At 39.3% G+C, this 12,771-nt stretch overlaps 1 protein-coding gene across 2 annotated transcripts in view; it reads left to right on the top strand.

The window, feature by feature from the left end:
* LOC127660073 (paired amphipathic helix protein Sin3a-like) overlaps nt 1-12,771 on the top strand; it is a 28,891-nt gene that overhangs the window by 12,627 nt on the left and 3,493 nt on the right. For both annotated transcript variants that reach the window (XM_052150255.1, XM_052150177.1), the window contains exons 5-19: nt 656-947; nt 1,055-1,306; nt 1,393-1,545; nt 1,658-1,813; nt 1,914-2,000; nt 2,143-2,261; nt 2,362-2,572; nt 3,036-3,152; nt 3,322-3,560; nt 3,974-4,157; nt 4,567-5,134; nt 7,281-7,450; nt 8,159-8,332; nt 8,776-8,868; nt 11,459-11,553. In XM_052150255.1, coding sequence (XP_052006215.1) covers nt 656-947; nt 1,055-1,306; nt 1,393-1,545; nt 1,658-1,813; nt 1,914-2,000; nt 2,143-2,261; nt 2,362-2,572; nt 3,036-3,152; nt 3,322-3,560; nt 3,974-4,157; nt 4,567-5,134; nt 7,281-7,450; nt 8,159-8,332; nt 8,776-8,868; nt 11,459-11,553 — 2,910 coding nt within the window. The remainder of the gene's footprint in view (nt 1-655; nt 948-1,054; nt 1,307-1,392; nt 1,546-1,657; nt 1,814-1,913; nt 2,001-2,142; nt 2,262-2,361; nt 2,573-3,035; nt 3,153-3,321; nt 3,561-3,973; nt 4,158-4,566; nt 5,135-7,280; nt 7,451-8,158; nt 8,333-8,775; nt 8,869-11,458; nt 11,554-12,771) is intronic.

Genomic DNA, 12,771 nt, shown 5'->3' with positions numbered 1-12,771 from the left:
TCCTTACACCCTTTATCATTTCATAATTATTTTTTAAATATATATATTTAAAATAAATTATAATTTTCTCCCCAATTTGGAATGCCAATTCCCAGTGCGCTCTAATTCCTCGTAGTGGTATAGCGAATCTCAGTTGCCTCTGCGTCTGAGACGTTAATCAACACATCTTAACGCGTGGCTTGCTGAGCACGTTACCACAGAGACAGTGCATGTGGAGGTTTCATGCTATTCTCTGTGGTATCCATGCACAACTCACCACATGCCCCACCAAGAGCGAGAACCACATTATAGCGACCACGATGAGGTTACCCCATGTGACTCTACCCTCCCTAGCAACCGGGCCAATTTGGTTGCTTAGGGGACCTGGCTGGAGTCACTCAGCATGCCCTGGATTCAACTCACAACTCCAGGGGTGGTGGTCAGTGTCTTTACAAGCTGAGCTACCCAGGCCCCCCCCCCTAAAAATCACATTTTAAACAAAATAAGGAAATTAAATTTTGTTTTGATGAGATTAATCGAAGAAATAATTGAATATTAATCGATTATCAAAATAATTGTGAGTTGCAGCCCTAATTAGAATTAGTTTTCATTGACTAGTTCTTGGTGCATTGCAAAACAATTATGTACCATTAATTTACTGTCCTTGTGTCCTCAGCATTGATACACCAGGTGTGATCAGCAGAGTCTCCCAGCTCTTTAAAGGCCATCCTGACCTCATCATGGGCTTCAACACCTTCCTGCCCCCTGGCTACAAAATTGAGGTTCAGACCAATGACCTGGTCAATGTGACCACGCCAGGCCAAATCCACCATATCACCCCACATGGGATCTCTGTTCAAAACCTCCCCATAACCAAGCCAGCACAGCACCAGACCCAACCAGCAGCTCCCACCAGCACTGCTGCCTTGGTCATCCCTAGCCAGCCAACTCCTGCCAAGATAAGCAAGGTATGATGCAAATTTGAGTTTTAATTTATTTGTTTTTCTATTTGTATCAGCAACAAAATTTTAGATTAACAATTGCAAGTTTTCTAAATTAGTTTTATGTTCCACAGCCAATGCAGTCTCCTGCACTTACCCCAACCAGCCAGCCCAATCCGTCTATTCCCTCATATGCCTCCCCTCGCTCGCCCTCTGTCCAATCTCACACTCCCATCAGTAGCAGCACTGCCGGCTCTACCCCACTGCAAAACAACCAGCCTGTAGAGTTCAACCATGCCATCAACTATGTGAACAAAATCAAGAACCGTTTTCAGGGCCAGCCAGAGGTCTACAAATCCTTTTTGGAGATTCTACATACATACCAGGTGAGAGTATCAATGCATCAGAATTGCTGAGGGAAGTCTCTTGTACAGTAGTGTACAAATAAAATCTGTATGTGTTGTGTACACAGAAGGAGCAGCGTAATGCTAAGGAGGCAGGAGGAAACTACACACCTGTTCTCACGGAGCAGGAGGTGTATGCCCAGGTGGCCCAACTCTTCAAGAACCAAGAAGACCTCCTTTCAGAATTTGGCCAGTTCCTGCCCGATGCTAACAATTCAGTGGTAACTGTTGATTTCAATAATGTTGTTGAGAAGTGTGATAATGATGACTAAAAGGCATGGCTTACACTTTGACTTGTTTCTTGTTCACAAGATTTTTTTCTCTTCACCTCAGTTATTGAGCAAGACTACAGCTGAGAAGGCTGAGTCTGTACGTATTGATCATGGAGGCACAGTAAAGAGACCCCAATTGAACAACAAGCAGAGGTTTAACCAGAACGGCTGTCAGATCCGCAGACATACAGGGCCCCACTCTACACCTCCTGTTAAGGTGACCTCTTAGTCAAACTAAATAATACTAATAGTCAATAGTACTTAATGGCTGTTTTCATATTGTATTTTAACATTATTAAATTTTTTGTCTTTAACAGAAGAAACCAAAGTTTATCGGGAAAGACCATCCAATGGCCGAAGCTAGCAAACTTGGAATTGGTGCTGAATCTCTCTTTTTTGAAAAGGTGAGTGCTTTAATATTTTTGCAGATCTTAACTTTGAAGTACATTTAAGTAGAGATAACTGCATTATGTTGGTACAGAAAATGTAGTTGAATAGAAGGATTATTGTGAGTTATTTTTCATGTTTGTTCTACTTTCTTGACAGGTGCGGAAGGCCCTACGGAGTTCCGAGGTTTACGACAATTTTTTGCGCTGTTTGGTCATCTTTAATCAAGAAGTGATCTCACGGGCTGAACTCGTGCAACTGGTTTTACCATTTTTAGGGTGAGTAATTTCAATACAGTATAATTTTATAATTTCACAGTTATAAAAACGGGTATAAAAAAGTAAATATTGTACTTTTGTTGCTGCTTCTGCCTATCAGGAAATTCCCCGAACTTTTTACCTGGTTCAAAAATTTCCTTGGCTATAGAGAGTGTGCCCATATTGAGAGCTTTCCCAAAGAGCGGGCCACTGAGGGAATTGCTATGGAGATTGACTATGCATCATGCAAGAGACTGGGCTCCAGTTACAGAGCTCTGCCCAAGAGCTTCCAGCAGCCCAGATGCACAGGCAGGACTCCACTCTGCAAAGAGGTCAGTGCAGGATCAGGGAGCTGTGTAATCTATTTGGTTTTCTTGTCATTATTTCTATATTTTGAACAGTGATCTGCAATATTGCTGCTGGAATTGAATGTTCTTATACTGCAGCAGTCATGGCACTTTCTAAAGTAAATAAATATGCATTTTTTTACTAGTTATACTCTGCTTTAAAATATTAAATAACCAAAATATTGCTCTTGGTTAGAGCTTATCTAAAGTGGAACTTGCTCGGTAGCCATAGTTATGTCTGATTAGTGAATCAGTCTGAATCAAAATTATTTTAGAAAATTGGTTCCAATAAATCACAAAAGAAGGTTGGGAACCCTGAGTAGCAACAATCTTGGTTCTCATGTTTTGATATTGGTTTTCAGAAGTTAGAAATGATTTTGTGCTCAAGCTGATTTATGAAAAAGATTAAATGGGCAAAAGTAGTGAAGGTATGATTTATTATTTTCAGGTTCTGAACGATACTTGGGTGTCATTCCCATCTTGGTCTGAAGACTCCACCTTTGTTAGCTCCAAAAAGACCCAGTATGAAGAGCATATATATAGATGTGAAGATGAGCGCTTTGAGGTAAGGAAAAAAAAAACCTGGGTTATTAAGAAGCTCCTGGTGGAAGGAAAATTCTGTGCAAAGAAACATCAGATTGTTTTTTATTGTTTACCAAAGTTGCACTGCCAAACGATCTGTGTTGGTGGATTTTCAGTTGAATGTTTTATCAAATGTGTCATGTACCATGCAGCTGGATGTGGTTCTGGAGACAAACCTTGCCACCATCCGCATTCTGGAGACCATTCAAAAGCGTCTTTCTCGCATGTCCGCTGAAGAGCAGGCCAAGTTTAAGCTGGACAACACCATCGGAGGCTCCTCTGAGGTCATCCATCGTAAAGCTATACAGAGGATATATGGAGACAAAGCTCCAGACATCATAGACGGGCTCAAAACTAACCCTGCTGTCTCTGTACCTATTGTACTCAAAAGGTCAGCATCAATTTTATTGCCAGAAGATGGATGCTGTCTTGCACATTCATAAAACCATAACAATGGCATGCATTGCTGCCAGTATAAAGCTATTAAAGCATCTAGAATCTTTGAAAGATTCACTTTCAAGCAATACCAATAATGGCAGATAGTAATTCCATGGTATTCTTTGAAGGACTTTGGAAGTACCATGTAAATGCAGTGGTACATGATCATGGTAATCATTCCGTACCATGGTAAATATTCCTCTTTTGTTTTAAAGGGACGACTTTACACTGTTTGATTGCAATGTTCCCAAGTAAAAACAAGATCCCCAAATGTCCCAAATAATTTTGAAAGCTAGCAAAGGGAAGTATTGTCATTTACTGTTCTTTTCATTTAGTTATGAATGAATTAGATGTTTGGCTTTTCAGGCTAAAAATTAAAGAAGAGGAGTGGCGAGAAGCTCAGCGTGGTTTCAATAAAATCTGGAGGGAACAGAATGAGAAGTATTACCTCAAGTCTTTAGATCACCAGGGTATTAACTTCAAACAGAATGACACAAAGGTGTTTCGCTCCAAGACGCTGCTTAACGAAATCGAGACTCTTTATGATGAGGTATGAAAAATTCTAAAATTACGTTGTTTTGTGCATGCGCAACAAATGATATTTTCTGAAAAGGTGTAGTTCACCCACACATGAACATTCTGTCATTATTTATTCACCCTCATGTTGTTCCAAACCACATGACTTTCTTTTCTTAGTGGAATACAAAATGTTAGATGTGGAATGACAGCCTCTGTCCCCATTCACTTTAATTGAAAGGACAAAAAGTTGCTATGAAAGTGAATGGTGACAGAGGCCAACATTCTGCCTAACATCATCATTTGTGTGCTACAGTGGAAAGTCATAAAGGTTTGGAAAACATGAGGGTGAATAAATGATGACAGGATTTTCATTTCTGAGTGATCTATCCCTTAAAATGTTATTCGGGTTGCTATAATAACCAATCAACTTATTCACTTAGCGACAAGAGCAAGCTTCAGAAGACAACGCTGCCCCTCCCTCTGGCCCCCACATGACCCTCATGTTCGAGGACAGCCAGATACTTGAGGATGCAGCAGCTCTCATCATCCATCATGTCAAGAGGCAGTCTGGCATCCACAAAGATGACAAGTACAAAATCAAACAGATCATCTACCATTTCATCCCCGACATGCTGTTCGCCCGACGTGGCGAGCTTTCTGATGTAGAGGAGGAAGAGGAAGAGGAGACTGAACCAGATGAAGATGGGACTAAAAAGCACAATGGCACGACATCAACCAAGTCTAAGCTCCTCTTCAGCAATACAGCAGCTACTCAGCAGAAGCTCAGTAACTGTGATGATGCCTATAACCTCTTATTAGTCAACAATAACTGGTACATCTTCCTAAGGCTGCACCAGATCCTGTGCTCACGGCTGCTACGGATCTACGGGCTGGCTGAGAAACAGATCGAGGAAGATACCAGAGAGAGGGAGTGGGAAAAGAATGTACTGGGGCTGAAGAGAGAGAAGAATGACAGTCCGGCCATCCAGCTGCGTTTGAAAGAACCCAGTAAGTTTGAACCTTACAGAGCAGAATACGTCTGTTGGTATTGAGTACTTAAAGGAATCGTTCAACCAATAAACCATAATTTACTCACCCTCATGCCATCCCAGATGTGTTTGTCTTTGTTTCTTTTGCTGAACACAAACTAAGATTTTTAGAAGAATATTTCAGCTCTGTAGGTCCGCACAATACAAGTGAATTGTGGCTAGAGCTTTGAAGCTCCAAAAAAAGTAATAAAAAACAGCATAAAAGTAATCCATACGACTCATTGTTTAATCCATGTCTTCTAAAGTCATCTAAATGGAACTCCTTTTTCACTATGTCTTGGCAGCAGTCTACTTGGCGATCATGATTTCAAACTTGATTACACGTCATATAGCGCCATTTAGAGCTCTGCGCATGCATCAAGCACTATTTTAATCGAGCTTAAAATCATGATCTTGCCTAGAGATTGCAATGGCAAGATGTATTGTGAAAAAGGAGTTATATTTTGGTTTGTTCTAAGCCAAAACCGATTGGTTTACTCAATGTCTTATGAAGTGAGTCATATGGATTATTTTTATATTGCCTTTGTGATATTTGGACCTTCAGAGTTCTGGCCACCATTCACTTGCATTGTATGGACCTACAGAGCTGAGATAGTCTTCTAAAATATCTTAATTTGTGTTCTGCAGAAGAAAAAGTCATACACACCTGGGATGGCATGTGGATGAGTAAATGATAAGAAAATTATATATTTTTGGTGAACTGTTACTTTAAGACCCCTGTGAAATGGCATGGTGAGCACAGTTTTCTGTCCTGTGTTGGAAGAATTTCCCACTGAAACTGGAAGTTGGGGTGATAAATATCAAGAGGCTTTTTTAAATAACTAATAGCTATTAGTTAACATAACAGCCTGGTTAAACCACTATTTGCAGTTTGATTTTTCTAAGTCAGTGGCAGATGGTATTAAGTGACATGAGTCCCAAATTTGTATGGTCCTTTGCCCAGAAGAGAGAGAATGTAATTTAAATGGTTATATCTGAAAAAAGTTAATTTTCTCATGTAGATTCATTTTGTCATCATTCACTCATCCCATTTTGTTCCAAACCCATACCATTTTCTTTCTTCAGTGAAATACAAAAGGAGATGTTAGTCAGAATGTCTGAGCTTGTCTTCCTTAAAAGGAAAGTAGATGGTGATTTTATACTGCCAAAAGCCCAAAATTAAAGGCAAATCGGTGCTCGACAGACGATTGCTATGTGTGAATCATCTGCAGCAGCTCCCTGAACCCAGTCTTATCATGCATCTATTTGTATGGTGAGCACAATAATATAGTTTCTATCAGAATAAATTCACATACACATAAGCTTTTCAATTATTTGAAACAAAAACAAAGCACAAACATGTCCTTGTCGAGCCACAACACCAGCAGGCAGCTACCTGCATTCATTGCATAATTATTGCCTCCAACTCTCTCTGCAGAACAGACAGTCCTTGCTGCCTGCATCTCCCCAGCCATTCTCTCTTCCATATTCTTTTCTTTTTTTGGTTTTACGCTGCAAATCGGCGCACAAACAACTTTGATCGCAAGCTTCTTGCAGACCACCATTTTTAGAGTGAAGTATCCTGTCTCACGCATGTTCTTACGTCATTTCCTGCGTCACCACACAGAGTTATACTATTATTCCTAGTGAAATGTTTTGTAATGTGTGACCCCCCCCTGTCACCGATCCCTCATGTAATGTGCAAACTACAGCAGATTCACAATACCCCATTACATTTACACTTATGCATTTGGCAGACGCTTTTATCCAAAGCGACTTACAGTACACTTATTAGGTTGCTCCGGGACAATTCCCCCGGAGCAACCTGGAGTTAAGTGCCTTGCTCAAGGACACAATGGTGGTGGCTGTGGTGATCGAACCAGCAACCTTCTGATTAACAGTTATGTGCTTTAGCCCACTACGCCACCATCACTCCTTATAGACAGACAATTGTGTAGCTTGAAAAGAACAGCAATCCGATGACTTTAAAAGTCGTTTAGTGTGTGGACAGCATAAGAGAAGAAGACTTTTAGATTAATCTCTAATTAGATTTTTTTTTATATATATATATATATATAATGCTGTTGCTGGACTTTGAATTAAAAATGACCCTTTTCTTTTTGCAGTGGACATTGATGTTGAAGACTACTACTCTGCTTTCTTGGAGATGGTGCGAAACCTTCTGGATGGCAACATGGACACGTCTCAATACGAGGACCAGCTGCGGGAAATGTTCACCATCCATGCCTACATTGCCTTCACCATGGACAAACTCATTCAGAGTATAGTCAGACAGGTTAGAGTTACTTCAAGTGTTTGTAAAATTGTTTTTATTGGGCTTATGAATTGTCACAAATCATGATATGGTTTAAGGTTGTTCTCAAGTGAAACCTATGCTAAAGTGTTATTTTGCGTGGAAGCATTTGGTTGTTGTGTTGGCCGTCTTTGTTGGCATGCTTTGTTGGCAAAGATGTTGAACATTCTGATAATTAATTTTCCTTATCAGTAATTCATTTATTTAAAGCTTAAGTGTGTAATTCTGCTCTATTAATGTCACCGAATAGATTTGCAAAAATAAACTTTTTTTATTTTTTTTAACGGCTTTCTGAAAGAGCCCCCGTCATCTTTTAGTCGAATAAACAGATAGTCCAAGCCCCAACTCAAGCTATTGATCGAGTCAGTGTTATTGTGTCGGTATGGATGGGTTGGTACAAATAAACAGAGGTATTTTTACAATGCCACAGAGGTGGTGTTTACAGTTTTAGAGATAATTTACATACAAATGACTTAGAAATAATTTTAACACAGAAAAAGTTACACACTTCAGCTTTAAATATTAAGTCAGCATTGTCAGTGAATGTTTGTTTTCCGTTATTGTTATGTGGCATTAGCACTGTGGACTTCGCTTTGGAGTATTTGCATACAGAGTCCCTTGTTAAAGGTCATTTTCAGTGCAGAATACTTTCATCTTACCTTTTTCTCTCTCTCACTTTCTTACCCACAGCTACAGCATATAGTCAGTGATGAGATCTGTGTACAGGTGACTGATCTTTATCTTAGTGAGTGTGCCAACAAAGCAACGGGTGGGTCCTTGTCCTCACAAGCATCTAGAGCAGGAGCTGAGACAGCCTACCAGCGCAAAGCAGAGCAGCTGATGTCTGATGAGAACTGTTTTAAGGTACCTCTAGTGGTATTCCAAGAAAACAGTATAGATGTTGGGGGGGGGGGGGGGTGAAAATAATTAAATATATATTTATATATATGAAAAGGAATATATATTCCTGTGGTTGGTTGAGAACTGTCATTTTATTTTAGAGTGTGGTGAACAGCTGTAACAGATGGCAGTGACAAAAGTTAATGGCACAGTAAAAGGTGGTTGTAAAGGAAATGCTGATAAGACTTCTGCAACAAAACAGCTGACAATGAATCAAGCTATCAGTCAAACTGGCTTAATCTGCCAAAATCCCTGCCTTTTGCTTTAATGACCACATCTTTCAATGTCACTCTGCTATCTGTCACCTCTTTTCTGTGCTACTCTTTCTTTAACCGCACATACAGTTCTGTGTTTATATGTGCAGTTTTATGTGCGCTTGCATTTCATTTGGCCTCATTTTGTTCCAGTTACTTTTCCAGAAGTGTAAAGGGACTGTGCAGCTGGCTGTGGAGCTGTTGGACACAGAGGAAGAGAACTCGGATGAACCTGTGGAAGCTGAGGTACTTGCCAAAGACTTTGCTGTAGATTCTTTAGTTTAGTTTATGCCTTAACCAGTTAAAATGCATCGTAATGGTGGTGTAGACTTGCATAGGAAGACTTGAATGAAAGATCTTGAATAGAAGTATATTTTGCATTTACGGCACTTGCAGTATAACCAAGTGAAAAAACACATGTATATACATAATACAGTTATATTTAAGATACATCCTTTTAAAGTAAATCTAAATATCTTTATATGTTGCTTCTCAAGAACATTTATCTTGTTTTAAGTATTTTTAGACAATTTTAAATAGAAAACAAGACAAAAACACTGATAACAAAAAGATTTTTTGCAATGAATTTCTTTACTAAATTAAACTAAAAGGGCTAGTTCAACCAAAAATAAAAATTAACCCATAATTTACTCGCCCTCAAGCCATCAAAGTATATTACTTTCTTCTTTCAGCCAAACATAATCAGAGTTATAAAAAGAAATATCCTGGCTCTTCCAAGCTTTATTTTGGGATTGAATGGTACCATAGATTTTGAAACCTCCAAAAACGTATCCATCAAAAAAGTAACCATACGGCTCCAGATGGTTAATAAAAGTCTTCTGAGGCGAAGCGATGTGTTTTGTAAGGAAAAATAACCATATTTTTAACTTTATAAACTATAATCACTTGCTTCTGGTAACTGCCGTCCACACGTTCCAGAGAGAGTCGAGTTCCGGTGTATGACATAGGTGTAGCGTAAGCTCCGGTTCCCTTTAATTCAGTGAATGTCATTTAGAGGTATTTTTAATAGATGATTTTGTCCTCTTTATTGTTTATGTAAGAACGTTTAATATGACGTCGGGGCACAAGCTGAATAACCTTTCTTTGAATGGCACAATGTAGATGAACCAGATGCTGAGCCACTACTGATTTCAGACCTGCTTCAACAGCTGGTACACAGTCTTGTGTGGTCCTCCGCAGTTGATTCATCTTCTTTTCCACCTGCTTTAGACAGTTTGCCCAAGTGCCTCGAGAGATCATTTCAATACAAGACTTTGAAGTCTTTGGTCCATTTGGGCCAGATTAATTGCTCTGCTCTTAACAGAGTATTGGAGGAGACCTTTTGATCTGAATTTTAGTCTGTCCATCTACAATGCTCTTCATATCAACACTCTGAAAGAGGATGCAGATTTTGTAGAAGTGGTGAGGAGTAGTCTCTATCTGCCTGTGTAAAATAAAACCACTTTATTAGGGATGGTTGTGAGACATTGATTCCCTGCAGAGCATTGCTGTTGATGAAGGCATCAAAGGCATGAGCTGTACTTAAACAGCACGTAAAAAAATAGCCCACAAATGTGGCTAAAAATGGTTCGTCTTGGAAAGGTTCTCTCTGTACTTGAACTTTGGATTTCATTGTTTATTAGGGTTTTACTTTCAACACAGATCAACGTGCTATGGATCAGTCATGGCACTTTTGGGTGAAAACTTGTTGACACTATAAGGTTTTAGTTGATAACTTTCACAGCAGCCCCTCACTCTTCAGGTACTTCCTTCATAAAAAGAGTTGGGCTTGTGGCTCTGTTTGGGCATACAGGATATGTTTTTCCAGAAGAGCTGAACATGTTGCCAAGAACGCACCCTATGGCAATATGCACTGGATCAGAGACAACAAGGTGCTGTTTTTAATGAAAGGATGCATAGGGACCTACTGATCCTTCCATAAAGCCTACAGCAATGACAGAAGAAGGTGAAGGGAGGTGATGGACAATAAACCCTTACGGATTTCAAATACTATGAGGTTCTGCATAAAATAGACTGTGGTTTTGGGTCTTTTGGGTAAGGGCAGTTGTTATTGCAAAAAGCTCTGAACCAAACAGCATTGTGGAGCTTGCAGAAGTTTGGGTTTTCCTTGCTCATCTTGGATCTTCCCTAGTTGAGGTGGAGGCTATACCACCAGAATACAAAACCCCACCCTGTAAAGATTATTTTGTGACCAAAACGAAGCAAGCATTATTTGTACCTGTGGCTGTCAAATTCAACAGGGGCACAATAGCGCCCACAGGGGTGTCAATTTCGTATGGCAGGGTATGGCAGCTGCCATACCTTGGCTGCCTGTTCAATGTAAAGGAATCTATTAATACATGATTAACAGAGTTTTAAATTATTTTATCACAAATCATTTCTAACCAACTCAATTCGTACCTGCGGGCTGTTTGTTTAACTACATCCGCGGTTACATGCGAAAGTCTGCACATGCTCTAGAAAGCACTCCTATCTCATGATCAGTGTCTCTTGACACTTATTTCATTAATATCTTTAAGGGGGTAGGAAAATTGTTTGCATGCTTTTCCATGAAAAAATCGCTTGCAGCAACTTTAATGTCTTTTTCGAGCTTATGCAAAACAGTGGATGGTTCAAGTATTGAAATACACTTTGCATAGTAAATGAGATACATAAATGCAAATGAATCATGCAGAACAACATATAAACCTGCCACACAAGACATGCGTGTGACGTTTTTCTTGCCTGATAATTCCAGACTGTAATGCCACTGATAATTAACACAGACTCTTTATCCTATAAGAGCTAACCTTTAATACCTGTATGTGTTTTACAGCGCTGGCCAGACTATGTGGCGCGATATCTGAATACCAGTTCGGCATCTCCAGGGCTGCGTGAGCACCTCTCCCAGAAGCCTGTGTTTCTACCCAGGTGAGGCTCAGCCAAGTACACCCATCTTTAGAGACATGAGTCCTTTAAACTTGCCCCCGTCCCATACAGCATCAGCTCAAGACAGGAAAATCAGAGGAATGCTTGTGGTAGTCTTGGGAAATGTCTTGGAGTCCTTCCTGTCTGTAATCACCTGGTGTTTTGTTTTTCCCAACCAAACATACATGAGCTCTCTGCCTGCTTGCATTCGCACTTTGAGACATCATTTAATGAAAACTCAATGTTAGGCTGTTTATCTCTGCTCAGATGTGGCCAAAGTACAGTTACATCGGTAATTTACCCTTTATTTATAAAGTGTAAGTATGATGTGTTTGTGGGGAATGTGTGCAAGAGATATCTAAAATTATGTGCACCAATTTTTTTAATTTTAAGGCAAAATTGTTGTTGAGACTTTGATTATTATTAAAGAGGTGGAAGATTCATTTCATTTTAATAAATGTTTTTCATCTGTGCATATGGAAGCTGTTTTTATATGCCGGCTCTTAACAGGGTTTGGTTGCTTAATTATGTTCTTTTCAAGTGCATCTTTCTAAAGAGGATGAAGACTGCATTTTGATATGTTGGTCATTTCTTAAAAAGCATAATTCTCTTTTCAGACCTGTACTTTCCATTTGGAAGATTTTTCAGAAACTTTTTAAAATAGCCCATTCTTGGGTTTCAAAAAAGAAAAATTATTTGCTTTTTCACAAAGTGTGCTGTGGTCTGTTTGTGTAATTCTATTCACAGATTATTGATTTCATCAATGTGTATAAATGTTTTTATAGTCTGTAAGATCTCATTGTTAGGACTTTCTGAATAGACCTTGTATGCTGAGATCTCCGAGATGTTGTGTCCTCCCATTGCTGATTCTCTCTTGAGTTGGATTGGGGTTGTCAGTTTACAAAGTGGTGCTATGACTCAAATTTGAATTCACCGTGGTCTGACACAAAGACAGCTGTATTTCAGAGAGGGGCTTGTCAATAAAATTCTGGACTGAATTTTATCCTTAAATGTACGTGTATTTATTTCCAAAAGATCTTGAAGCTTAAGCATGGGAGGATGTTTGGTTTATTTATTTTCTTTTTCTTTCATGCATGTTTTATGTGCAGTGGTAGAGAGATGCTCTGTGCTTGCTTGTTCATCCACAAAACAAAAAAAAACATAATTTTTATTTTTTATTAATTGATTTAATAGCTTTGAGACTTTTTGTGTGTGTATGCA

This window comes from Xyrauchen texanus, chromosome 1 (assembly GCF_025860055.1).
Source record: "Xyrauchen texanus isolate HMW12.3.18 chromosome 1, RBS_HiC_50CHRs, whole genome shotgun sequence".
NCBI classification, from domain to species: Eukaryota; Metazoa; Chordata; class Actinopteri; order Cypriniformes; family Catostomidae; genus Xyrauchen; species Xyrauchen texanus.
The sequence above is the reverse complement of the archived record's forward strand: the minus strand, read 5'-3'. Positions and strand labels throughout refer to the sequence as shown.